Here is a 26,700-nt window from a genome sequence, read left to right on the forward strand (position 1 = left end):
AGCTTTAGCGTTCCCTGAGAATGATACCGTTAGACCATCTGGTAATGGAGTTACCACTCTGGCAGTAGTTTATTCGCTGCCAATGATTGGCCAATAGTATCAAGTCAAAGAGGTATTCGGTAGATCGATATCACGATGTATGCATATAAAGACTATGCAGTTAATTCGTCTCACTGACCTGCCTCGGGCATCGTTCGAGCCTCCTCCCTCCCTCCCACCACTCGGGGTTTTGGATAAATTTAAGCTGCATTTGACTCTTACAAGTTTAATCTAACTTTCGAGCCGGGAATGAACTGTAGTGCCGATTCGTTTCTTCAGTAAACTATTCCTTTAATTTATAAGAGTCCCGACCCTACGGTAGAACACTATATCTATCCCTTGTATAAGTATACGCAGAATAATGGTTGGCATGTTGAGCACTATTGCGTATGCACAAAATCAGTTACTGGGGGCTGCGGATCGGAGCCTGTGGAGACGCACGAGCTCAGACTTATGCGTAAGGTCGCGCAGGGAGGAGTGTATTTTGTCACGTGATCATTAGTCTCGCTCGTTCGACCATACTCCCACAGCGCATTCGATTCATCATCGCAACTTGATTTTCATATTTCCCGCCCACCAACCCATCCGCTCGCACCGTTTTCACTCCTCGAGAATCTTTATCTTTCGCTTGGATGTTCTCACGCTCCGCTCTGATTGTTAGGTTTGACCACCCACCCGCGAGTTCTGCTCGCGTCTCGGTGCCCCAGCTTTCATCCGTCCGCTCCGTGCCGGATCCTCCACTCCTACTGGTTCCTAACGATGATTATGTATGCGTACTTTATATATTTGTTAGTAGCTTTATATATGGTTTCATATCGGATACGCGGAGCCACCGAAGCCTAAGTCACAGAATTTACCTTGGTACATTGCTTCGGTTCCCTACCATCCAGGTCTAGAGTATTAGCAAAGTAATAAAATATCCTCAAAAGAGCCAAGCCATCTGTTCCTGTTCAATTGATTCTTCTCCCTCAACCAAGCATGCTCTTCGCAGATGGTGTAATTAACATTAGAGTAGTTACTAGTCTTCTTTGTTGTTCTGCTAGACATTTCGTCCAATCTATAACTATGATGCTCTTTGAAGCACTGTTGCCTTTTTTTTGCACAGGTTGTTCATACCCCCATCGTGGCTGTGCTAATTAACATTATCAACTGCTGTTGAGCCCAGCGCTTAACCACCGTTGTCATCCTCTGTGTCACCTTTAACGTGTGTTCCGCCTCTGGACTTTAAATACATTGAAATAAGGCATCTCTGAGTTCGACACCACGCGTGCAACACCCAACGTGGATAGTGCACGATAAGTCACGTGGGTAGCCACCTCCTTAGATCAGTAATGACTTCTGGGGAACGAGAGATTGCTCTCAACTTGTTCCCCCACGGTCGTTCCGCTCGAAATCCAATGTCACGCAAAGGCAAGAACCGCCGGCCCAATGTTCCAGAAGACGAAGTCGCGCTGTTAGCCGAGGAGGACAATTTGCCCAGTGGATCTGGTATACAAGTGAGTGTGTGCACGGTTATGACGCTGGCTACTAATCAGCTATCAGGCGGAGCAACCAACGAACAAGATGTCTAAAGATAAAAGTCGAACTATCCCGTTCCGACCTAGCCGTAGGTAAACCGATTCATTGTTATGATCTATACTAATAGCTCCTGTAGAATCTCTCCGATCCAAGTACCCTCCGAATGTAGTGCGCAACCAGAAATATACGGTTATAACCTTCCTCCCCCTCGTTATCTATGCGCAGTTCAAATTTTTCTTCAACTTATATTTCCTTTTGGTTGCACTTTCCCAATTTGTGCCCGCTCTGAAGATTGGATTCATCGCGACATATATTGCACCACTTGCTTTTGTTCTATCTGTGACCATGGGAAAAGAGGCATGGGATGACATTCTTCGCAATAGGCGAGACAGAGAAGCTAATGCACAACGCTACTTAATTCTTGAGCCTGATTCGACCCCGCTGGCCTCCAACTCATCCACTGGGTTCCCCCCTACCCGCGCCACACCATCTTCTCAACTCCAAGTTGGAGATCTTGTTCAACTCACCCAGAACCAACGAGTTCCTGCTGACATGATACTCTTGCGTACTTCTGATCCTTCTGGGACTTGCTTTGTTCGAACAGATCAACTAGATGGTGAAACCGACTGGAAACTAAGAGTTGCTGTACCTGCTTGCCAATCATTGCACGATGACTGGTCGCTGTTGGGTGTGTCCGCGGAAGTATACGGTATGTGTCTGCGGATGCGTTTCGATGCGATGTAACTTTTGTTCCGTTAGCCGATGCCCCAATCAAGGACATACATACATTTATTGGAACTTTTACGCTTCATTCAACATCCTCTGAGCCTGATACTGAGCAGCAAGTTCCTCAAGTCACACCGCTTACTGCAGAAAATATGCTTTGGTCGAATACCGTGCTTGCAGCAGGAAGTGCGATTGGAATGGTCGTATATACTGGAAAAGAAACCCGTGCTGTAATGAATACCTCGCATCCCGAAACCAAGGTCGGATTGCTGGATCTAGAAATAAATCGGGTGGCCAAGGCAAGTTGTTCATGTCATTAATACTCATTTTCTAACCACACTATAGATCCTTTGCGCCGTCACGTTTGCCCTTTCTGTCCTTTTAGTCGCCCTCAACGGTTTCCGAGGACAATGGTACATCTACGTTTTCCGGTTCTTAATCCTCTTCTCTAGTATAATACCGATCAGGTAGGCTTTCACATTTTGCCCTATCTCGTCGTCTAATATCGCAAAGCTTGCGGGTCAATCTGGACATGGGAAAGACTGTCTACGCCCATCAAATCGAATCAGACTCCGAAATACCTGGAACTATAGTTAGAACTAGCACACTACCAGAAGAACTTGGTCGAATTGAATATCTTTTGAGCGATAAAACGGGTACTCTTACGCAGAACGGTAAGTCATAGTCTTTACAAGTACCCACTCGCTAATAACCCTTAGAAATGGAGATGCGAAAACTTCATCTGGGTACTATTTCTTATGGTGCCGACGCTATGGACGAAGTCGCACATCAATTAGTCGTGGCCTTTGGCTCGGAGCATTCCACGGGGCGCACTTCGAAGCGCCAGGGTTCGCTAGTTACTGGTGTACAACTTGCCTCTCGTGGACGAAGAGACATATCTTCTCGTGTGCGCGATGTAGTCCTAGCATTAGCATTATGCCATAATGTAGGTGCCTTGGCCTAAACGAACCCGTGCTGACACCCTGAGTTAGGTCACTCCTGTTACCAATGACGATGGTACAGTAACTTATCAAGCTTCTTCGCCCGACGAAGTTGCCATCGTCAAATGGACCGAGTCTGTTGGGCTCACTCTTACCTCTCGGACTCGAACGCAGATTGAGCTCCAAACACCTGACGGAACAACGCTCGTCTACAGTGTTCTTGCCCTATTTCCCTTTACGTCTGAATCCAAACGCATGGGCATCGTCGTCCAAAGCATGGAAACTCACGAAATCATGTTCGTCCAGAAAGGTGCTGACACGGTCATGGCTCGGCTCGTACAGCGATCGGACTGGCTCGAAGAAGAAACCGCCAACATGGCTCGGGAAGGGCTCCGAACTCTTGTCTGTGGTCGGAGAAGACTCACATCTGAAGAATGGGCTGCGTTTGAAACGGCGCATAAGGCCGCCAGCGTACGCCTAGAAGGCCGTGCGGAAGCCATGGCTGCTGTGGTAGGGGAACATCTGGAACGTGGGCTGGAGTTGCTGGGCCTAACTGGGGTAGAAGATAAACTCCAAGAGGACGTAAGGGCGACGATCGAACTCTTGCGGAACGCCGGGATTCGAATATGGATGCTCACAGGTGACAAGGTCGAGACTGCGACGTGTATTGCGATCTCTACAAAACTAGTGGCACGGAACCAGTACATTCATCAAATAGCCAAACGTACGTCCAGTCGATCTTGTGCATAACCAAATTAACCTTTATCTCCAAAGTAAAAAGTCCAGATCAAGCAAGGGACCAGCTAGACTTTTTACAGTCAAAGTTAGATTGCTGCCTAGTAATTGACGGCGAATCCCTTCAGGTGTGGTCGCTCCATCCGGTCCTAATCTTAAGAGGTTAATGATCCATTTTAGCTTTGTTTGAGCCACTTTGAGAACGAGTTCATCGAAATAGCAACCAAGCTGACTGCGGTGGTCGCTTGCCGCTGCTCGCCTACTCAAAAGGCTGACGTAGCGCGGCTTATTCGACGCTATACTCGTAAGCGTGTCTGCTGCATTGGCGATGGCGGAAACGATGTGAGCATGATTCAGGCCTCGGACGTTGGTAAGTTTCAATCCCGGACCTTGCCCCCGTTTTGGACACTGACCACGAGTTATTGGCCTGGACTGAAACTGTTATCGATGGACGCCAAATGTTTCTTTGGATACCGGTACGAACACTGACCCTGCTCGCTCTATATGGATAACCCTTTTATTCGATGTCTCTATCGCATTCTACGTTTGACCCCACATTTGTGCTTGACCCCACACTTCTAATACTCTGTCATTGATCAATCTTATTGACCACGGATCGACCTCCGGAACTTGATACGGAATACTGACACGTCTGACCCGATCATCATACAGGCGTTGGTATTGTTGGCAAAGAGGGAAAGCAAGCATCACTTGCTGCCGACTTTTCGGTGACGCAGTTTAGTTACCTGACTAAACTACTGGTATGGCACGGTCGTAATTCATACAAGCGCTCAGCGAAGCTCGCGCAGTTTGTCATTCACCGAGGTCTTATCATCTCGGTCATGCAGGCGGTATTCTCGGCGATATTCTATTTTGCGCCAATCGCACTCTACCAAGGGTGGTTAATGGTAGGCTATGCGACGGTCTATACTATGGCGCCTGTGTTCTCGCTGGTCCTTGACCGAGATGTCAACGAAGATCTCGCGCTCTTGTATCCCGAACTGTACAAGGAATTGACCAAGGTGTGTATACTAGAAACTAGAGCAAGTTTGTACGTACTCACGATCCTACAGGGCCGATCCTTGTCATTCAAGACATTCTTTACGTGGTGTGTGATAAGTGTGTACCAAGGTATAGCTCGCTCTCGTGAACCAATCCGTTGATCCGGTCAAGCCTGATGTGTCTCTTTCTCGGGCCAGGGGGAGCGATTATGATCATGTCTCTTCTGCTCTTCGAAAACGAGTTCCTTAACATCGTCGCCATCTCATTTACGGCTCTCGTTTTGAATGAACTTATCATGGTGGCGCTAGAGATTACGACTTGGTACGCTCATCATCTAGATTATGGCACGTTTCACCTCTCATTACGGTATCCTAGGCATCTGTACATGGTGATCGCCGAGATTGTCACTCTGATATTCTATGCAATTAGCATGGCGTTCCTGCCCGAGTATTTTGGTAAGTGCTACCATTGGTCGTAATAATTGGCACGAATTAAACTCTAATTTAATCGGGTAGACTTGTCATTTGTGGTGTCACTACGGTTTGCCTGGAAAGTGGCCCTGATTGTATGCGTCAGTTCGGTTCCGCTGTGGCTCATCAAAACTGTCCGAAGTCGAGTACGGCCGGCGACGTACAGTAAGCTCACTTGATCCCACGGACATGATACGCTAGTAGATTGCATTGTTACAACAAAATTCAACTATTTTCATTTCAATAAATCCTAAAACATTCACAATTCGAAGACCACTCCGCCAAGGCAGAAATCGGGTCGGAATACATAAATAAGACAAATCAGTTTGTTTGTGCTGGGCTGCGCGAGGGGGGAAACGTGTTGAACGCAGAAGTTTGTACACCAAAACGAGGTCGAGCCGAGCCGAGGAGTATGGTTTAGAGTCGAGAGCGGAGTGAAAAATGGTCGAGCGGAATAAAAGGACAAACCCCAGAATAAGACGGGCGGATCAAGGAAGAAACACCAGCGTTGGCAAGTACAATAAGATCAACATAGGGGCAACACACACACATGTCCGCAAACGGAGAGGAAGAAATCTAGCAAGAAGAAAAAAGACAAAAGATTTGTGATTTGCTCCGCACCGCTGTCGGACATGGTGCTTGTGTGCCCCCAAACATTGCTAAACCGTTTTGTTGGGGGGAGGCGTTTAATTTATCGAGAGTTCTCCAGAGTTCATGGGCTCGTCGATTGGCTCGGGCTTGGCTCCGACGTTGGTCAATACGTCATTGTGTAGCCACGGGAGGACCATTGGCGGATGAAAGTAGGACAGATTATTCCCGCTCGGATCGTTCCCAGGTAGGTTGGGATACGTCAGCGAAGGCGAAAACGAAGTGTACTGGTAGTTGTTCGGGATAAATGTCGCCGACGGTGACGCACGAGACGGGTCTGGGACGTTTGGGTTCGCGAGATCATCCAAGAACGAAGGCGTGCCGTCGGAGCGCTCAGATCCAGACGTGGACGAAGCGAGCGTATCGGCTGTTGACATCCTGCGCTTCTTGTGCGCCGGCGGACGTCCGGCCCCACTGCTCGTGTGTGAACTCATGCCCATTCCGCCATTGGAATTCGTATGCGTTGGACTGCCCGTCATTGGTGGCCCAGTTTCGTTGGGGGATTCGCCCGATGTGTCCATCATGTTGGGCAAGAATGGACCAAAGTATGGCTGGGTGTTGTATCCCACCTGGCCACCAAAGTTGACCGAAGAGCCAAACATAAGCGAAGGCGAAGGTGCGTAGGACGGATACATTTGTTCGTCGGCACCCATCATCCCTGAACTGCTATGCGAATAGTCGTATGAGCCATAGTACGGCATGTGTTGCTCGCTTGTTGCGCTCGGCGAAAACGTCGCCGGGTCTTGGTTCACGGTCGGGGACGTTGCTGTTGGAGAGGCGCGTCTGCTCGCACCCGGACTGGCCGATGGCGTAGCCGAGGACGAACCGTTCCCGTTCCCGGGCCGTCGCGCGTCGTGCCGCGAGCGCTTACGAATGACGTCGGATTTCATCGACGAAGGGCGCCGTTCGCCATGGAGCTTCAAACTGGAGTCTGGTCAGAACCCGTCGTGCTCGCTAATGAAGATACACGCTTACTAGAGACCACATCTGCGGAGCAAACCCGGAGAAAGAAGAGGCAAGTCGATTGGGTGATTCGTGTCGAAAAAAGATAGGTGGCAAAATTGGACCAATGGTGTCGTAGGAAAGAAGAGAGCCCAAAGTGCACAAAACGGGACAAAACGTCAATATTCGTTACGTCGCAAAGCGGAATATTCGGACCGGTCCGAACACTTGTGAAGAACCGGAACAAGAAAGAAAAAACTCACGCATTACAAAGCGTTCGGCCTTCTTCATCTTTTCGCCAGAGCGGGGTTGCGGTTGTGTGGCAGTTGTAACACGAGACTGTATGACCTTGGCGGTCAGCAAACGTAGATTAGACAGCGGTTCAAGTGAGGATGATCAAACGAATGGTAAATCCTCAAGGCACAAGGCGATCATCCCAAGCGGGCGAAATGAGATGATGGTTAGCCGAGACAAGCCATCAGGTCACCCCCGGGACAAACACAACCAACTACGCTGAGCGCCTCCGGGCAACCCAACTACCCGAACCAGAGAAAACGTGTACAATAGGATGAACGGGTGAGCTGAGCTCGGCCGTGCATACGAGAGAAAAAAATCCTGCCACAAAAGATGGCTAAACCAAGCGAGATATGGCTCGGCTTCAAAAAGAAAAGGAAAAGATCTTCGGAATGACCCGCGGGAAGAAACAGAGACCATGACGAAAAGATGAACAGAAGAGATCTTTCGAGCGCGCTGGTGCACATGTTCCAAAGGAACGTGTTCGTTCCATAAAAGGATAGACGCAAAGAAAGAATAAGGATGGCCACCAACCGGTGCCGCGGTAAAGAGTTTGCGGTCGCGAAAAGCATATCATCCAAAAAAAAAAAAAGTAACAGGGAATAAACACATACCAGGCTCGCCCATATTGTCTCCATCAGCGTTCCCGCCTCTTGGAGCATGCCAGCCAGGGTTCCTAGAGCCACCCTCGCCACCGCTGTTGCGCAGCGTCTTGGGCCTGGGACGCTTGTGAAGTTTGCAATACAATCCGCACGCATTACCTTTTTTCGGAAATGAGCTCCACCTTTGAACCTTTTTTTTTCTATACCAGGCACTCACAATTCAACTCATCATTTAGGCCTCGCCTCCAAAGCGGCGTCGAATTTGCACCACAGTTGGCGCATTCACTCTTGACGCCTCCAGGTGCGGTGTTTCCATGTAGAGGTAGAGCGTTGCTCCCGCTCCGACCGCGAGTGGGTGGAGGCGTTGCGCTCGGTGCGCCATTGGCATTGGTGCTTCCGCTGGGCGTAGAATGGGTTCGACTCGTGGGGGAGGATGTGGGAGTCGATGTTTTTGAGTTGCCAGCGTTGGAGGTGTTGATGTTAATGGTCGCTGGGTGCTTGTATGTGCCTCCGGTGTTAGTCAAGTTCCCGGTGCTATGCGCGCGCGAGTGTCCGCCAGTATTCGAGTTGCGGCGCGAGTTCATGGAGGCGGAATTATGCGTGGGGGATGTGGTTGTGGGCGAAGTGGTATACGACGAGACGGGGAGGCTGAGCGGAGGAACGCCGCCTGAAAGATTGGGCGCAAAGTCATAAGACCCAGCACTAAACGTCGCAGCCGCTTCTGCGAATTGCGAGTCTTGGGATTGCTGGCCATACTTGACGGGACGAAGCGCAAACGCAGGACTGGTGGGGGCGGACTGGGCCGGCATGAGAGGCGGAGAGCCCTCTCCACCCCAATTGAAGCTGGTGGCGTTCATGGTAGTAGGAGTCGTTGGTCCGTTGGTGCTGGCGGAACTGTCAAAGCCGGATGTATGGGCATAGGCTTGAGTGAGAGGGACACTATCTGCGTCAGGCTTGACCCCCATGACTCCCATGGTATTGTACCCGCTAGAGTTAGTATTGCTACGAGACATGCGAGGTTTAGATGCTCCGTCGGAATGGGCCTGGTCAGACTTGTTCTTGGCGTCGTCGCTGAGCAGCTCGTCAAGTTGGAGCTCAAAAGTAGGACGGCCAACGCTCACGTCGCCTGAATCGGTGACAGACCCGGCAGCTTCTCCATAAGAGAGAGCCGGCTGGGTAAAAGAAGGCGCGTGGGGATTGACGAGCAGGTGGTTGGGCCCAAACCCGCCAAAGAGTGTTTCGAATCGGAGTAGGCTTGCCTCGCCGTCTTCCATGAGGTTGAGCATATCGGCTTCACTGACGAGCCCCTGAGCGGGAGTCGAATCGTTGGTACCAGGTGCGGTAATGAGACCAAGAGTGGGTGCTTCCATATCAAGGTCCTCGTCGTGCTCGGTATCGACGTCTGCGTCGTTGGGATCGTGGGGTGGGATGTCGATGTCCGAGGCGACCGCAGCAGTCGCGGTAGTAGTAGCGCTCCGGGGACGGCCGGAGTGTGGTGTGTCCGGTGCGTCGAACTTGGTCGCGTCGGTCGCTCGGCGAGGGCGGAGCCCGGGGGTAGGAGTGTTATTCTTGGACTTGATGACGGTGGTAGTGGTGGAAGTAGCGGCGGCGGGCTTCAAGGCGAATGTGTACTGCATTCCTCGTATGCCGCGACCACGCATAGCACGGGCAGTCTTCTCGCTCGCAAGGCGGCAGCGCTCCTTTTCTTCGGCCCGCTGGCGGAGGCGCTCGGCGGTGAACTTGGGGGCCTGGAGGTCACTAATGTCTCGGTTTTTGTCGCGATCGAGCTGTCGGGATATATAAAGGAGCGGGGGAAGCGAAGGATGTGATGTGGCATGATGAATGGAGGGGAGCGGTCGAGTATAATTTGTCTTGTCAGTCAGTTGTCTTGTGTGACATGTGATTTGTAATACGAGGGATGTGCAGACGGAAATTTGGGGAAATTTGGAGGCTGCGACGGGGGTCGAGTGGATGTATGTGTGTGGTCTGCGCACGCAGACATGGACACGGACATGGACATGGCCATAGACATATGCACAGTAGTCGTGCGATAGCCACCCAAAGAAACTAGACTTACACGTTCACCAGTATGACGAGATAGGCGCTTGAACTCGCGACGAGACTTGGCATTGTTGTCGGCATCCGAGTCGACCATGAGATTGTGCAAGTGCCAGAGACGCCAGCTGAGGTTCTCCAGACGCTGTCCCTGTTCGAGGTGGGCGGCAACCTTGGTGCATACTGTGGCCTATAAGCCCCGGTCAACGCATAGTGGGCGCTACATACCCTTCCAGGTGCGGGTCAGGGCGTCGCCGTCGGTCAGATTGGAGAAGGGGGAGAACGATTTGTTTCCCTAGACACAGTCAGCAACTGTCTGGCTCGCTCCGAACCACTTACCTTGAATTTCAGCACAAACGGGGCCATTCTGCCCAGTACTCAGAGTGCGAGCGAGAGTGTGTAGCTGTAGACTGCGGGCGTTGCTGGTTCCTGGAGACTATACGGACCTAATCCTCCTTCTGCACGAAATAACGTGACATTGCATCCGGCCGCATTCATCCACCATTTATCCGGTCCCTTCCGCCTCCTCCCCCCGCCTCCCTCCGTCCCGCTGCTCCCGCCCACCCCGCCGCCGCTCAAACACCCCTCCCCATCGTCTGTATTCCCCCCGACATCGCCATATCAAGCGCCCAGCGCTTCCTGATCCGGCCCCTCGGTCCGCATCCGAATCGGGAAGACCCGTGGCAGCTCACCCGATGGGCTCGTACCTGCCATCCTCGTACTGGACTATTTCCTCACCCCTCCCATTTCGGCCGGACCAGATCTCCTGGGTCCGAATCCCCCCCACCCGAGTCATCACTTGGCTTGCCTCTCCCCCATCCCCGCCTCCTCTTCCACGTGCTGCGTTCTCCCTTTCCCCTCTGCCCACCCCGACGGACCCACGTGTTTGCTACCCGACACATAATATTCCATCGGGCTGTGCCTCCGTTGAATCTTGTTCTGTGTCTTCTGGCTCCACGAAGTCCTATTTGCGCCGTAACTCGCATGATATCCCTGTTGCCCGATGTCACCCCTTGTCTAGACAATCCGGGGCTACACTCCCATTGTACATATACAATACATTGCACGCTTCCCCCGTGGCTAGACCGAGCCACTTGCAAATACTAGTGCAGACATCACCTACACTTCTCAATAGCCTGCCCCTTGATAATGCACCACGCCACCCGCCTCAGGGAGTCTCATTATACTATCTTCCCCCGGTCCAAACACTCATTGCGACACTCCAGGGCCAACTTTAGCTACCAACACGGATCACACCGCGCCCCACCCGCCCGATCTAACCAAATATAGCCATCCCTATACCGATATATGGTACTCCGATCTCCTAGACACTACACGTCGTATTCACTTGACTCTTAATAAACAATAGCGCATTAAATACTGAAGGAAATTCTTAAGGTTGCCCATCAAAGTCTCTAAATGATCTGTCAACTATGAATAGTGGAGCCGCGGCGCGAACCGATTCCGGTCAACAGACGCCAGGAACTAGGCTATATGCACGCGTGTTACAGGCTGAATGGCCTCTCAAACACCCTGGTGCTAAACTAGTCCTTCTCGGCAGACGGAGCACCCATTTCTTCGTAAAAGAAGTTTGTATGTAATATGACGGGAAACGTGTTCAGTGTGCTCACACGTTCAACCACTTCGACTTTGCTACAAGCCTATGTTTGTCTGATTCCGTACCCAATTCATTATAGCCTTGTTTCACTGCCAGCCCAGAGCTCACCAACAAAGGAAACAAGGTACACTCGCATAACCCATCCACCGTTTTCGGCAAGCTCCACTGGAGCGAGGGGAGGTAATGGGATAACCACCCGGCCCAGTCATGTTTTCCATACGCGGTACAGTTCTCAGCGCACATTTTGCCCCCAGTACGGATCTTCATTACCCTTCTGCGCCCCAACGAAGATCCTTTTACCTCACTGGTCTCGACTTGTTCTCATTTTACGTCCCCGTACAGGGGGGCAGCCCTTGTTTTCATTTCGCAGCCGGCAAGGGGGGAGGGGCATGCAATTTGAATCGAGGGACGAACGCATGTGTGTGGGCGTGTGTGGGGGAGGGGAGGGAGGGATCGCAAGATCGTCCCGGAAACCATGGGCTGCATTGTACGTCTTTCTTTGTTTTTCCTTCCATCCGTTGGACCTCGGCATTCCACGTACTACACCACGCAGTATAATATTAGGCTTAAATTAATTCCAGTTCGAGTTGCAGACGATCAACGCGCGACGTTGTTGACGTTTAGCAATTGGGTGTTTTGAGTGTTTTAAGAACTTTATAAGCTGAGTTTGAATCGACAGGGATAGGGGGGCGTTTGCTCGTCGGGAGGTGCAACAGAAGAAGGATATATGCAACACCGTTTCTAGTCGTAATCAACTTGTACCTTCCATGTGAATATCCATCGGCTGTAACATCAAAGAGGGGGGGGTGGAGGACAGAACTCACATGCGCATATATGCGTACAGTATTGCCCCACCGCTATGTCCCTTCGTATAACAAAGATCCGAACCTGCACACGTGTCCACTCCTGCGCCTCGCCCAAACAGGGTAGTTACCCAACGTGCGACATAAAATTCGACACTTTGCATGCAGGATTCTGAACAGAAATGACTGTCAGGTCGGCGTAATATCATTTTACTTTAGGCTTCAATACGCCGTTGTATTGGGCCTCCCCAGGAAGGACGTCCGTTACGGCCGACGAGCCTCGTATCAAAGCCCCGAACGATGGTGGAAAGCGCACGTTGTCCCATTTGTAAGCCGCTGGTTCGGGTTATGACGTATCCGTAAAGTTCAAGTCCAGAGCCCGCAAGTAATTAAAAAAAAATAATCTTATCTCTCGACGTAAATCAATTACAATAACTGGGAATCTCATCGGCGATGGCGCATTGTGTGGCCGCCCCATCTCCCATCGATGGAATAACCACATCGCCGATCTGTCCTGTCTTCTGCGCCCACACGTCCCTTCGGCTCATCGCGAGGCCCAGGGGCTTGAGACGGAGGTTTGCGACTCGAGGCAGCAGCGACCTTTTTTTCTCTTTCTCTCTCTCCCTTACGAATGATGCGTGTGGCTGGCTAGGCTGTGCTACGCGAACATCAAACGTGCCTGAGGGAGAAGGGGCAACAAAAAGCCGATAAGCGCGCATGTAACAAGCCACTTGAGGTGCTGTAAAGTCCGATGAGACACTTGCCGTGAGCCCTGAGCAAGACCCTTTTCTACCCTTTCGCTGGTATATAGGACCCGCTGAGCTAAGCTACTGCTGACAAAGCTTTAGCCACTCTCTTGGGTCCAACGGCGATGTGCGTATGTTCGGTACCGCCTAAAGGTCATAACAACGACCACCGGTTGTGTAACTCCTTGAGCCCAGAATTTGACTCGAAATTCACCACGGACCAATTTAATACCCTATGCATGGCGCGGACCTTGCAGACCGCCAGAGTATCGACCGGTGGGAAAGCATCGCGGAAACAAATAAAAACTCCAATAGCAGGGGGTCCAGCAAGTAAGGCTAAGTGCAAATCAACCGCTGCTCAAGATGAATCCAGCCTGTCGAGCATACAAGAAGTTGAAGATACGACGATCTATGTTTCTCACGCCGAGTTTATACCTAGACAACGAAAACGACGCTCAAGGCATCCGCCTGAACCTTCAAGCTCGTCGTTGCCGGCCCGTAGATCGACTCGAATACGGGACGCAGCAAAGAAGAAGGCTTCTGGAGCACAATGTGGGTCTATCGTATATTATTAATCAGTCCAAAGTACCCATCTCGTGGCGAGGCAGACTCAGGTACTAGGGTAACGAGCTCGGCTTCCGAATCCTGCGGCACTGCCATAAACAGTACGATTGAACAACCGTTTTATCCCGTGGGCAACGACCGGCCCCGCCCATTCCTACCCTTTGCGCGGTTCGACAATGACCCAGAGTTACTCAGCAGTATACAGGACTTGAACGTGCCGCTTTTGGAGAATGCAGTCTGGCAGCCAAATAGCAACGGTGAAGGGTTGCGAGGCGGGTTCGGCTACGTTGAGAAGGCTTCATGGAATAAACAAGATGTCGCTGTAAAGTTCCTAAAGAGTTCTCAGACAGTTTCCGGCGCGACTAGAGGAAAAAAGGTGCATGTGTTCAATACTCGACTTGGGTTCGTCTAATACCGACTTATCACCGTAGTCATTTCGTCGAGAGCTTAGTGCCTGGAGAAAGCTTGCGCATCCTAATATCCTACCATTCCTTGGGGTGGTGGTGGTAGATAAGATGTACTTGGGAATGGTGTCGCCCTACATGCCAAATGGGTCTGCACCCAAATATATCAGCGAAAACCCGGATGCCGACGTGCTTCAAATTGTGAGTTGTCTCGCCTGTGCGTAAGCGCGAGCTTCACTATTCGGAGCAGCTGCATGATGTGGCGGAAGGAATGAGCCATCTTGCGGGGCAGAAACCACCAATTGCGCATGGGGACCTAAAAGGAGTAAGCAACTCCTTCTGATTCCGCATACTGCTATAGTTGACGCGGTCGCTACATCCACAGGCGAACGTGCTGGTCGACCAAGGAGGTCGTGCGTGCATCTGTGACTTTGGTCTATCACGATTCATGAAGGACTTCATGTCGATTGATACGACTTTTGGCGGCACTATCCGGTAAGCTCCCCGACTATACTCCGGACTGCCTTGGACCGAGTTATGACCGCATCGTAGGTGGATGGCACCCGAACAGCTTCGTGCCGAAACAATGATAGTATCCCTTCCTGCGGATATCTTCTCGTGGGGAATGCTCTCACTCGAAGTGGGTTGGTTCCTCAATATATCAAGCACCGTTGACAACTTTGATACCAATAGTTAATGACCGGATCTATTCCGTGGCCCGAAGTTCAGCAAGATAGCGCAGTTATACTCAAAGTTGCCGCGCGGGGTCAAAGACCAAGTCGACCAGTGTGTCAAACTAAATCATGTCAATCTCACCACAAATGCAACTGCCTAGTAGGGAATAAAGAGTTATGGGTGCTGGTTCAAAAATGTTGGCTTGACGATCCTGACCAACGACCTACTGTGCCTCAACTCTGTGATGCTCTATCTATTATTAAATGTAGTGGGGCCCAAAGGTCGATACAAAGCTAAAATTCCTAGTGCTTGTACTGGTACACCTTTTGGGGGGTTCTCAGACTATTTTACTTGGTATTTATCATGACCTGGACTTATGGCACGTATTCAAGATCAGATCTTGTGCCCATGTATGTAATTGTCGTTTTAGGAATGAAAGTCAACACGTTCAAGGACTCATACACAAATATATTGATAAACCCAACCTGCTCTGGCCTCAAGTGCGTTTATGACTCTCAAAAATCGGTCCGGTTTTGTCATATTATGGTTTTTATCACTAAAATTAGGACCTTGAGTTCTGGCAATGGCTCAAAGGATCTATTAAACAAACTAACCTAATTCGCAGCCAGTTTGCTCCTGGAAGGGGCTGTATTGTGATGAATGCTTATATCTTGAGAGATTTGCGTAAAGCTGTAGTTGAGGTCTGTATACATAAAAAAACCTGGCGGTGCCTGTGTACTCTATGCCATTTATCAATTGATCTATGAGTACCGATTGTTGGCAATTTACAAAGAAGCTATCTTTAGCAAATTTCTTGATTAAACTCATAAAAATCGCTGGTCATTATTTATAGTACCACCGCGCTAAGAATGAGGTGATGATGCTCTTCCAATTGGGGCATAGGCTTGATCAAATGTACATATATAAATACGAGGATCTACCATAGCCGACAATGCCGGTAATACTTCAAAACACGTTTATACTAACCCAAGGACCAATACCGAGCCTAGGAAGCCGGCCTTCACGAGATCAGTGGCAGCCTCGCCGAGCAACGCGCTCACTGTGTTTTCTTCCCGCCCTCCTTCCCTATTACCACGATTTCAAGCGCCGATGACCCACCCAATCCGTGAGTCGTACTCACGCCTCGGGGTCCTCGGCCCGGGCGTCCCTCACTCGCCAGTTGCACTCGACATCGTGGCGGCAGGCCCATCCATGTAGGCATACTGGCATACATGGACCGATCTCAGAAACCAGAGACCCTAAGACCAGTATAAGTATGCTGGTATTAATCCGATTCCTAACTTATTGCAGTCCTGGAGTAGAGTCTAATACTGAAGGTTAGTTTGGTTCATTCACTTGAGCGGAAGAATACCCTGAGAATATACGACCTGCATTTTCATTCGTTTATAAGGCCAGATCTTTACTTTCTCTTTTCGCACTGTCTGTGTTCCTCTCACCTACGTAAGATAATAAAATTTGGTAAGATACTTGAGAAATCATCACTATCAACACTATTTGAACTGTGAGTGGGCTAATGAGTGCGTAGTTTTAAGTGTGTGTGCCAAAGTTCGTTGTAAGTTGTGTTACCCTTTAGACGGAATTTAGTGTTGAAGCGCAGGTGTGTCGATGCTAGATATAATGTATACTCAGCTTCGACTATGATATAGCGAACTCAAATTCAATGTACCTAGATATAATGTATACTACAGGTACTTGTGAGATAACATGAAAAGATAGAAAATAATCCGTACTTTACCTCAGCTTCGACTATGATATAGCGAACTGAGGTTTACATGAAAAATTCCATGAGCATATATGCGAATAGTACAAACAGATACAAACGCGTCACGTGGACACGTATACAGGTTATCTAGTTATGATACTGATATTACAACACGCCCACTCAGAATCATGACGGAATAAAAGAGAAAAAAATAGAGAGAACTATGCCATACCCATATCTGTAATGAACTTTGGAAATTTAAGTCGTCCAAGGGGCTTTGTAAGCACGTTGGCAACTTGTTCATTGGTAGGGATAAATTTAAGTTCTATCTCCTTGAATGCAATCAATTCGCGAATGAAATGATACTTCACTCGTATATGTTTTGTATTTTGATGATTGCTCGGATTTTTTGCAAGTGCAATAGACGATTGATTGTTGGTTAACAGAGCTGTTGGTCCGTTCGTAAGAAAACCTAATTCGGATAGGAAACTTCGAATCCAAAGAATTTCTCGTGCCGCGCTTGCGGCCGCAACGTATTTGGCCTCAGTACTTGATAAAGATATCGTCGGCTGTTTTCTCAATGACCATGCAATAGCACCTCCTGCCAGAATGAATGTCCAACCAGTCGTGGACCGACTTGTATGCGGATCTCCGGCGTAATCTGCGTCGACGAACCCGATGAGCTCTGAATTCTTAGAGCTGTCGTACACAATTCCAAGATCTTTTGTGGCTTGTAAGTACCGTAGAACTTGTAGCAATGCTGACCAATGCTCCTTCCCAGGATTTGCGGCATGTTGAGCAAGCAGTCCTGTTGCGTATGCGATGTTGGGCCAAGTTGAGATCATTCCGTACATAAGTGAGCCAACACCTTGTTGGTAGAGAGTGCGGTCCACGCTTGGTGAGTTGTATTTCGGAAGGCTTAACGATTCCGCCATTGGGGTAACGCATGGTTTGCAGTCTTCCATCCCAAAACGTTTAAGAACGTTGTCGATGTATTGACGTTGGGAAATTTTTAGCGTTCCCGCCTTTCAATCCCTCGTTATCTTGACTCCGACAAACATTTGTGCCTCCCCTAGATCCACTATGTCGAAAGATTTAGCCAAATCGACCTTTATGTCTTCAAGGTATGATCTTGGTGTGCCTGCAAGCAACATATCGTCGACGTGCGCTAATATTATTGCTAGTTTATTGTCTTCCCTTTGCCAAAAAACGGCGTGGTCGGTCTCGCATTGGGTGAATCCAATTCTCGTGAGTACCTCGCGCAAACGTAGGTAAAACGCTCTTGCCGCTTGTTTCAACCCGTATAATGCCTTCACGAGTTGCCATACTGACTTATCATTGTCGCGAAACCCCTCAGGCTGCTCCATATATATCTCCTCGTCTAAATCGCCATGTAAGAACGCAGTCTTGATGTTGAGTTGAAGGAGCTCAAGGTTTTGGTTAGCAACTTCGCTTAGGAGCACTCAATATGAGTTGGACGCAGCTACAGGTGAGGAAACTTTGTTGAAATCAACGCCCAGGCGCTGAGAGTATCCTTTTGCAACCAGTCGGGCTTTGTATCAAACGATTTTGCCATTGGGTCCACGTTTATATGTGAGAACCCATCGACATTCCACAACATTCTTATCTGTTGGACAATTTGCTTGTTTCCAGACTCCGTGTTTGGTAATTGAGTTGATTTTGTCGATCATCGCAGCTAACCAGAGGTGAAAATCTGGCCTTTCCATTGCTTCTTTGAACGTCTTGGGTGGTTCGTCGATTACTGACATATAGGCGTACTTGGCGTGTTTGTTTGTCCTTGCACCGTACCGTTCCGGCGGGCGAATGTGTCAAGTCGAACGACGAGGTCAAGCAGGAGGTTCAGGCGTTGGCTTGCAAGTCTCCGGGGACTGTGCGCGCGATTGGTGAGGCGATGTAGTAGATGCTTTGGACTCCGAATCAATTTTGACCATAGGTCCGTCTCTTTGAATTTTCTCATCTGTTTTCGAGACTGAAATTTCAACTTCCCTGGTATGTGTTTTTGATTCTTTCTCGTCGCCCACTTGCTCGGCGTTCCATTTGGGCTTTTCAAAATCCTCGATGATAATTTGTTGACGTGATTCACCGCCCTTGTCAAATACGACATCTTGTGAGGTGAGGATCTTCCCGCTTGACCGCTCTACCAGTATGTGTGCCTTTTGATTTGGCGCAAACCCTAAATATTGGCATTTGATTGACCTTGCTTGTAGCTTGGTTTGTTTATTGTCGGGTACGCGTGCCCATGCCTTGCAACCAAATATGCGGATTTGCGATACGTCGGGGACCTTTCCGGTGAAGATTTCTTGAGGGGTCCGCCCATTTAGGAATCGTTTTGGAGTAATATTCCATAGGTACGCTGCATAAATGACCGCATATCCCCAGAATCGATCTGCCATGTTCATGTCGATTCGAATCGTTTGCTGACAATCGTTTATGGTACGAATGGCTCTTTCAGCCACACCGTTACTCTCCGATGAGTCAGGTTTGGTCACTTGATGCTGTATCCCATTCGTACGCATCCAGCTCTCGAATTCTTTGGATTGGTATTTGCCGCCGCCATTGGTACGTAGTATCTTGATTTTATTCCCGATTAAGTTTTCGACTGACGCTTTTAATTCCTTGAATCGCAATGGGTATTCGTCCTTACTCTTCAGGATATTCACGAACATCATTCGCAATTTATTGTCAATTGTAACTGAAAAATATCGGAATCCGCCGATGGCTTTGATGGGTAACGGACCGCATAGATCACTGTGCATGAGCTCAAGTAGCTCCAAGGCGTGGTTTTGGGACTTAGAGAACGGCGCGCGGGTTTGTTTGCCTTGTATACATGGGCCGCAGATCAATTCGGGAGGTGAGCGACTTCCTATTATATCCATGCCTTTAACTGCGCCTTTTCTGACCATTTCTAGGACGTATTCGTAGTTGATATGGCCTAATTGTCAATGCCAAGTGGTCAAATCGGCTCTCGCGATAGCAGTTGCAGCATAGGCAACAAAATTGTGTGCCTTGGCGTCATTGCGTTCGTTCTGATTGTCTGGTTCGACCAATCCAATGTGTGCGGTTTCTTTGGTACGTTTCACTTGTGCATTTAGTTTGTAGAGTTGATCAGTTTGACGAGCATAACCAATCTCGGGACCTTGTCCCTTATTTGCGACAAGGACCGCGCCGTAGTCCTTTCCGAATGCGACCTCTGTCCCGTTGTTTACAAGTTCTTGGACCGACATGAGGTTTGCTTGTAGCTTGGGTACGTGTAGGACTTCTTTTATTACCGCTTTGTGCTCAGTTCCTTGACGGTTTTGCATCACGATAAAAACGCGACCGATGCCTGCAGCCGGGATTTGCTTCCTGTTTCCAACTTGAACGTGGACGGGCAATGTAAGTGGACAATATGTGGCAAACCAGTGTTGATTGGGCGTCATGTGCTTCGATGCACCCGAATCAAGTAGCCATGAGTTATTGGCCGGTTCGCTGTTGACTGCCGGTAACGCATATAGGACCGCGGGTAAGTCGTTTGTTGTAACTGCGACCTTTGCTGATTCAGTTTTCGTTGACGTCTCTTTGCCCTTGTCCTTTGGTTGCTTGTCGGCACCGTTCTTCTGCCTTGGTCCCGTTCCTTTGGCGCCGCCTCCCGCTGCCCAACATTCTTGCTTTGAATGACCAGGTTTACCGCAGTTAAGACATGCGGGTCCTTTGTTTTTCTTTCGCCGGTTTTTCGAGTTCAAGCTCGACGATTTTGCGTTCGATGTTTTGGACTTGTTCGGTAAGTGCGAGAACATCGCCGTGAGACCAGTGCCGTTTTTACAACGTTCTTCCTCCTTTAGAGCGGCTTCCTTGACCATCAGAGGTGTAACAGCGCTCGCCTGGTTTGTGGTTTGGATGACGGTGTTAACGATTGCATAGGTGGGTGGCAACGCATTCATCATGATTTGTGCCATCATTAGGTTGCTGACAGGCTCCCCAAGTGTTTTCATCTTGGAAGCAATTGACAATAGGTTGTTTAAACCGGTAGCGATGTCGTCATCTTCCAAAATTTTCGTTGAGGTAAGCTGCTGATATAAGAAAGATAGCGATTGGACGCCTTTTCCTTCCCAGCGTTCAACTATTCGAGTCCATGCTTGCTTAGCCGTAGTTGTGTCCATTACGTCCGCCATAGCTCCATCTTCCATGTTCAGCGTGATTTGCGCAAACGCGTCCTCATCCCGTTTTGTCCACTTAGCAATCGACTCTTTATAGTTCAAGACTTTTGCGTCGTCTTTTAGTTTGGCTTCGGTGGGTGAGTTGGGCAAGTTATTGGTTCCGTTCGCTACGCTGAATAATCCACGCAGTTTCAAAACTGTCGTTTGACGAAACTTCCACGCGTTGTAGTTGGACCCATCGTCCTTCAACTTCGGGAGTTCGTAGATTTTCGTGTTCTTATTCTCACTTGTTGACATGTTGTGCGGCTAACGTGCGTGTATTTTGTCTTCTTGGTTAATTTGCCAGTGCGGCGGGGCTCATAACCTGTTGAAGCGCAGGTGTGTCAATGCTAGATATAATGTATACTCAGCTTCGACTATGATATAGCGAACTCAAATTCAATGTACCTAGATATAATGTATACTACAGGTACTTGTGAGATAACATGAAAAGATAGAAAATAATCCGTACTTTACCTCAGCTTCGACTATGATATAGCGAACTGAGGTTTACATGAAAAATTCCATGAGCATATATGCGAATAGTACAAACAGATACAAACGCGTCACGTGGACACGTATACAGGTTATCTAGTTATGATACTGATATTACAACATTTAGCTGGAAAAAGGCGTACAATTTTTAGTTTCGTGTCCTCATACAGAGGCATAACAGGAGTATCCGAGATGACCTTTCAAGGACCACAACAGCAACAGGGGTATGTTTAATAAGAAGTGCCAAGTGCGTGTGTTCGGGTTGTCACCAAAAGCAACGAAGAGGGTGTGAGGCGAACTTTGGGCCAGCGAACACGAGTCAGCTCTAGGAACGTTAATCATATATATTTAAGGAGATTCAGGGATAGAAAACTTGTATTTACAACTCCTGATCAACATTTAATCCCGCAGCCCTTTTCTCGTGCTTTCTATCTGATTGAGACTTGCTCCTTGTCAATGTTGGTACTAAGGATAAACTGGCGATGTTCCTCTGAACGAGGTTCGAATCCGAACTCAAAATCATCTAGTTCACTAGGCCGTGGAACAAGTGCCTGAATTAGTCTTTGAAGTGTAGGCTGAGCCAAGCTACTCACACTACGAGCGCGTTGTGCTTTGGCTTGATTTGGGGCATTATCTCCTCCCCGTTGATGTTTTTCTTCTTGGAGAATCTGAACATGGATATCAGTGAGGCAGCGCCCACAAATGCCGCCTCCTCAGCGAAATAGATGCCTGGGCATTTACTATAAAAGTTTATAGATATTGTCTGTGAGACAAAGTTGGTGGATCATTTCCGAGTAGAATGCATACCGTCTTCCCCACCCAAAAACAGGTGGCCGCGGGACACTAGGGTCCAGGTATCTGTCTGGGTTGAACTCTTCGGGGTTTCTGTAAAGATGGGGATCACGCGATATAGCCCTAGCGAATGCAGAAGAAAACTATCATATCAATCACAGTGATCTGTAGTTCTTGGTTAAGTAATCACCAAACATTCCCCATACTGGTCAACAAATAGGAATAGGCGATTGAGCCAGTAGAGTAATCAGTTCCATATATGTGCGAAGACAAAGTAACGTTCCTTACACGATTGTCTCTTTTTCAATGTGGTATCCTCGATAAATGTCATCTTTAAAGCATACATGGGGTAATCCTGATGTGTGGGTGAGCACGTTTGCTTCTTTGGGGCTTCGAGAAGTCTTTACCAAGCGGAACAACGGGGTACATCCGTAGAACCTCTTCAACCACATTCCTGATGTATGGTAGCCGTTCTTGATCTTTAATCATTGGTAAAGTTAATTGACCGAGGATAGTGTCGAGCTCCTGTTGGGCTCGTAACTGTATATCTGGGTGCAAAACCATTGTAGCTATGAAGTTTAGAAGAAAATTTGCGCTCTGAAATGAACGTAGTAGAAGTCAGTAAAGTTGATTTTACCCACTCGGTGAATTGCTCACAGTATCCATCCCGGCTGGTGAATGATCGAGTATGTTAGACTTGGTTTTGTCCTATGACTACATTTGAAGCTGATTCTCTCACTAACCTCCAAAGAGAATTATTCCAACCTCCTTCAATCGTTCCTGTGTCTCTGCAGGGCTCAGTCCCGGAAGTAGTGCATGGTTATGATCCTGGAGCATAAGACCAAGCAGCGAAATTTGACGAGTTTCTCCAGTCTGGAGATAGCGGAGGGATTTATGTTCACATATTAAGGAGAGAGGAAAAGAATACTCACAGCCTGTTCCTTTACCCATTCGTAGAGCCTCGTCTTTGCGTCTTCTTGCATTATGCCCCATTCTCTTCCTACGCGTTTCCATCCTGTTCCAGGAAACCAGTTTGGTATGTGTAGCATTGCTGGGAATACGTTCACCAAAAAGTCTCACAGTAGCGCAGTTAGTTGAACTGTCAGTGTATCTCATTGTATACTCACTTGTTTGCATCCCTGCATGTAAAGCGTGTTCAAATGCGAGTTTTGTCATCATGAAGAATGGGTCGTTATGGCCTTGTGGCTCATACCCATAAGCAACTTGAAGCATTGACGATCCTGTAGAACTTTGTGGGGTCATAAGTGATATGCATTAGAAATCATTGAAGATAAATAGGGCCTACAAAAATAATTCGTTTTTGACGGCCTGGAAGGGCCGGGAATGATTTGTGATATCTAACAAGCTTTTCAAGAGCAATCGAGCCTGCCTTTCTTGCATAGGGTTAAACTGAATAACAGCGCGCTTGTTGAGCCAGTTGTTCATTATGCGGTGATAGTTACGCGTGAGTTCGCCATATTTAGCAAAGGAAACAATTTTCGCCCAGTTCATTCTGGATAGGTTGGTCAAGCAAGTGTTACATCAACAGCAATAGCAACTTCAACATACAATGATGGGTCAGTAAGCATTGGCACGGAGGGTCGATCTGAGTAGATCGCTGAACGTTTATCCAAGAGGTCGGATGCAGCCTTGAAAGAATTAAGGATGACGATTTTCTGGCCAAATAATTCAAGATAAACGATGTCGGCTAAGAATTAGTTGTGTATCAGTTTGCATAAATAATATCGAGATTGCACCAGTTTGGCGGCATACATTTGAGCTTTTCTCCAATTTCCGCGAAAGCAACACACTCTTGGCCTGAAGGAATTGAAAACCAGTTGCCTACAAACGGAATTGATGCCGGGGATGGTGGGTGCCAAATTTTAGGCCGACGAGCCAAGCGCCAGCATTGATAAAGGAAAATTGCGATCAGAGATATAGTGAGAATTGAGTGACTTAATTGAGTGCTTTCCATGGTGTTGTGGTGCTCCAGAGTTCCAGAATGGAGAGAGAGAGGGGGTGCGGTTAAGGTATCTCAGTCGGCCAGAATTTATCTGGTCATCTTTTGTTTGATTCCCTTTCTTCACCGATTCTGTCTGGAGTGTCACAGATAGTACGTACAGAAATTGCATCCGTGTGATTGCTGAGGTAGTTCATTGAATTCTATTCCAGATGCCAAGTCCGCCCCATACTAGCCACCTGTCAGGTACAGTTGTGTCCCTCAGCTTGCACACTGATGGGGAATTTGTTATTCCAAATTAGGCCCTGCCAAGCCGCTTTTGCAAAACATGTACAACATGAAGAGTTTTCAGACTTTTATCACATAAGACTAACCAAACAAACAATGAGGCATAGAACAAATGTACATATATGCATGATAATTAAATTAAATTAAATGATTTAAGCCTGTACATGTGCTGTCTGAGGGAGTTGCTCATCACTGAGGGGTTCCTCTGTTAGAGGATCTTGACTAAGGGTGTCAACAACTTGTTGTAGACACACATATACCAAGGGAATTTAATCCTATTTTCTCACTTTTAAAGAAAGTCAAATGGACAAGTTTTTGATCACATGATCTTGGCGCTTATATCATACAATAAGCGCCTTGCCATGTCCTCCTCCTTGCTTAGTCAGCATACATAGCCACCTCCACCTGATGACATCATTTTGACATGTCAGTGACACATACACATGAGTAAGACTGCAGCAGGAGCAGGGTTCTTATTGGATTAGGTATTGCATATATGTATTTGTAATTAGGACATACTCTGTAATATGTAAGGAGGCCAACCAACCATGGTAACACCCAGGTCAATCACCTCTTATTGCATCCTGTACACTGTACAAGGACCTTAGGTCCAGTAAATAGTTACTTAGTCACTTAGTCACTGCCTTAAGTGGCTTTGTCATTGTACTTAGATAGCTCCTTGCCACCTTAAGCAGTCTTGACATTGTAGTATAGTTGGCCATTGCTGTAGATAGCTCCACCATTGCCTTAAGCAACTTACTCATTGTACACCACAGCCACAAGTGCCAACCCCCTCAATGTCCTTACAGATGTCTAGAACACTAGGTAATCAACCTTAAGTTGGTTGCAAACCATGCCCACCAGCACAACCCACTCAGCTATCAACAACAAGGAGACCCCCTGTACTAGCACAAGGGAAAATGAGTGATTGGGATTGCCCTTTAGCTTGTTGTCATGACCCAACTGTAAGGTTGGTCACACACTAGTGGCAGGCACTTAAGGCTGTACTAAACACTGCACATGACTATCTAAGGCTATACTACTAACCACTTAAGGCAATCCTAAGCTAACTACTGATGGTGGGGAGGGGCCTTATGCCAGTGAGGATGGTGAGGACTTCTGCAGTCTAGGTGACTTCTGAGTAAAGGGGGCCTATGGGGGCCTGGACTACTTAGCTGATTGGGTACCTGTCTATGATGAATGTTACACCCCTACAAATTATACCATTGGAATTGCCTCTTTTTCTATTAATTTCAGTATTTTTTACAGACTCTTTATCTTTTGTTTTTTGATCACATGACCTTGGTGCTTATTACGCCAAGATGCTGTGCCAAGATGCTGTGCCAAGGGCGCTTAGGAGAAATCCACACTTCTGCACAGCCCACAGCATGCTTCCTTTTTCACACAGACTCTTGTTTTCTCACAAGCACAGACCATGTACATAGTGTTCAGTTGTCTATATATACAGAAGGGAAATTGCTTGGAATCCCCAAGTTGATTTTACCTTGTCTCTAATCACAGACAGGCTATTGCCAAGCTAAGTAGTCCAGGCCCCCCTAGGCCCCCTTACTTGTTGATACCACCTCTCCAGAAGTACATCTGTCCTAGATGTCTGTAAGGATGTTGAGGGGATGGGCGCTTGTGGCTGGGTGTATCTAAGTAAAACCGCTTAAGGCAGTGTGCAAGCTACCTGCAACAACATCCAACTATACTACAGTAACAAGACTGCTTAAGGCAGCAACAAGCTATCTAAGTGCAATGAGGAAGCTGCTTAAGGTGGTGACTAAGTGTCTAAGCTAACTAAGTAGTTACCGGCCCTAGTGGCCTTGTACAATGGGGTGATGCAACAAGAGGTAATTGACCTGGGTGTTACCATGGTTGGTTGGCCTCTTTATATATTCTATGGGTCTACTAATTACAAATACATAATGTGCAATACCTATTCAAATAAGAACCCTGCTCTGCAGTTGGTCTTACTCATGCATATGTGTCACTGATGTGTCATGGTGGCATCATAGGTGGAGGTGGCTATGTGTGCTGAGTAAGTGCAAGTGGGGACATGGCTCAGCATTTTAGCATATGATATAAGCACCAATGTCACATGATCAAAAATATAGTCCATTTGACTTTGTTTAAAATTGAGAAAATCAGAATAGAATCCCTGGGTATAAGTGTGTCTACAACAACATCACCACCTCTACTGGCCTAAGGCCCTCCTACACTGCCTATAGATAGTTCAGCACTGCCTTATAGCAGTTTTCTCAGTAGTTAGCCTAGATAGATTAGTCAGCAGTGTTTGTATTAGATACAGCCCTAAGCACCTGCCTCTAGTGTGTACCCACCTTACAGTGGTGTACAACATTGTAAAATTGACTTTTGTAGGCTTGAATTGACAACAAGAAGCCCTCCAGTACTAGCACTAGGGAAATAACCATGATTGGGGCCACTTTGGGACCAGAATAAT

General features: G+C 48.1%; 8 protein-coding genes across 8 annotated transcripts; 2 read left to right on the plus strand and 6 right to left on the minus strand.

The window, feature by feature from the left end:
• Positions 1–1,436: 1,436 nt before the first annotated feature.
• RhiXN_11981 (phospholipid-translocating P-type ATPase) lies at positions 1,437–5,610 on the plus strand (the record flags this gene model as incomplete). Its single annotated transcript, XM_043331796.1, has 15 exons — positions 1,437–1,535; positions 1,582–1,645; positions 1,694–2,266; positions 2,317–2,573; positions 2,629–2,750; positions 2,797–2,957; positions 3,003–3,229; positions 3,276–3,948; positions 3,999–4,087; positions 4,140–4,329; positions 4,632–4,981; positions 5,033–5,105; positions 5,159–5,282; positions 5,337–5,416; positions 5,477–5,610. The coding sequence occupies 15 exons, from the start codon at positions 1,437–1,439 to the stop codon at positions 5,608–5,610; spliced, it is 3,216 nt and encodes a 1,071-aa protein (XP_043186557.1).
• A 507-nt stretch (positions 5,611–6,117) lies between these two features.
• RhiXN_11982 (GATA type zinc finger) lies at positions 6,118–10,338 on the minus strand (the record flags this gene model as incomplete). Its single annotated transcript, XM_043331797.1, has 8 exons — positions 6,118–7,003; positions 7,055–7,066; positions 7,285–7,360; positions 7,930–8,076; positions 8,135–9,704; positions 9,995–10,155; positions 10,201–10,267; positions 10,312–10,338. The coding sequence occupies 8 exons, from the start codon at positions 10,336–10,338 to the stop codon at positions 6,118–6,120; spliced, it is 2,946 nt and encodes a 981-aa protein (XP_043186558.1).
• Positions 10,339–13,378: 3,040 nt separating this feature from the next.
• Positions 13,379–14,804, plus strand: RhiXN_11983 (Tyrosine kinase specific for activated; the record flags this gene model as incomplete). Its single annotated transcript, XM_043331798.1, has 6 exons — positions 13,379–13,691; positions 13,748–14,079; positions 14,135–14,308; positions 14,358–14,432; positions 14,493–14,602; positions 14,660–14,804. The coding sequence occupies 6 exons, from the start codon at positions 13,379–13,381 to the stop codon at positions 14,802–14,804; spliced, it is 1,149 nt and encodes a 382-aa protein (XP_043186559.1).
• Positions 14,805–15,759: 955 nt separating this feature from the next.
• Positions 15,760–17,440, minus strand: RhiXN_11984 (Gag-Pol polyprotein/retrotransposon; the record flags this gene model as incomplete). The annotated part of the gene is made up of 3 exons (XM_043331799.1): positions 15,760–15,868; positions 15,924–16,041; positions 16,738–17,440. 3 exons carry the CDS (start codon positions 17,438–17,440, stop codon positions 15,760–15,762), a joined length of 930 nt encoding a protein of 309 aa, XP_043186560.1.
• Positions 17,441–17,533: 93 nt separating this feature from the next.
• RhiXN_11985 (Retrovirus-related Pol polyprotein from transposon TNT 1-94) lies at positions 17,534–18,274 on the minus strand (the record flags this gene model as incomplete). The annotated part of the gene is made up of 2 exons (XM_043331800.1): positions 17,534–17,932; positions 18,071–18,274. The coding sequence occupies 2 exons, from the start codon at positions 18,272–18,274 to the stop codon at positions 17,534–17,536; spliced, it is 603 nt and encodes a 200-aa protein (XP_043186561.1).
• Positions 18,275–18,352: 78 nt separating this feature from the next.
• On the minus strand, positions 18,353–19,429 carry RhiXN_11986 (Copia-like polyprotein/retrotransposon; the record flags this gene model as incomplete). The annotated part of the gene is made up of 1 exon (XM_043331801.1): positions 18,353–19,429. One exon carries the CDS (start codon positions 19,427–19,429, stop codon positions 18,353–18,355), a length of 1,077 nt encoding a protein of 358 aa, XP_043186562.1.
• Positions 19,430–19,465: 36 nt separating this feature from the next.
• On the minus strand, positions 19,466–20,959 carry RhiXN_11987 (Copia-like polyprotein/retrotransposon; the record flags this gene model as incomplete). Its single annotated transcript, XM_043331802.1, has 1 exon — positions 19,466–20,959. The coding sequence occupies one exon, from the start codon at positions 20,957–20,959 to the stop codon at positions 19,466–19,468; it is 1,494 nt and encodes a 497-aa protein (XP_043186563.1).
• Positions 20,960–21,624: 665 nt separating this feature from the next.
• On the minus strand, positions 21,625–23,963 carry RhiXN_11988 (cytochrome P450 family protein; the record flags this gene model as incomplete). Its single annotated transcript, XM_043331803.1, has 12 exons — positions 21,625–21,727; positions 21,790–21,936; positions 22,004–22,111; positions 22,277–22,343; positions 22,396–22,585; positions 22,646–22,659; positions 22,732–22,861; positions 22,921–23,063; positions 23,116–23,237; positions 23,295–23,501; positions 23,558–23,696; positions 23,762–23,963. The coding sequence occupies 12 exons, from the start codon at positions 23,961–23,963 to the stop codon at positions 21,625–21,627; spliced, it is 1,572 nt and encodes a 523-aa protein (XP_043186564.1).
• Between the last annotated feature and the right edge of the window lie 2,737 nt (positions 23,964–26,700).

Source organism: Rhizoctonia solani, chromosome 15 (assembly GCF_016906535.1).
Source record: "Rhizoctonia solani chromosome 15, complete sequence".
Taxonomy (NCBI): Eukaryota; Fungi; Basidiomycota; class Agaricomycetes; order Cantharellales; family Ceratobasidiaceae; genus Rhizoctonia; species Rhizoctonia solani.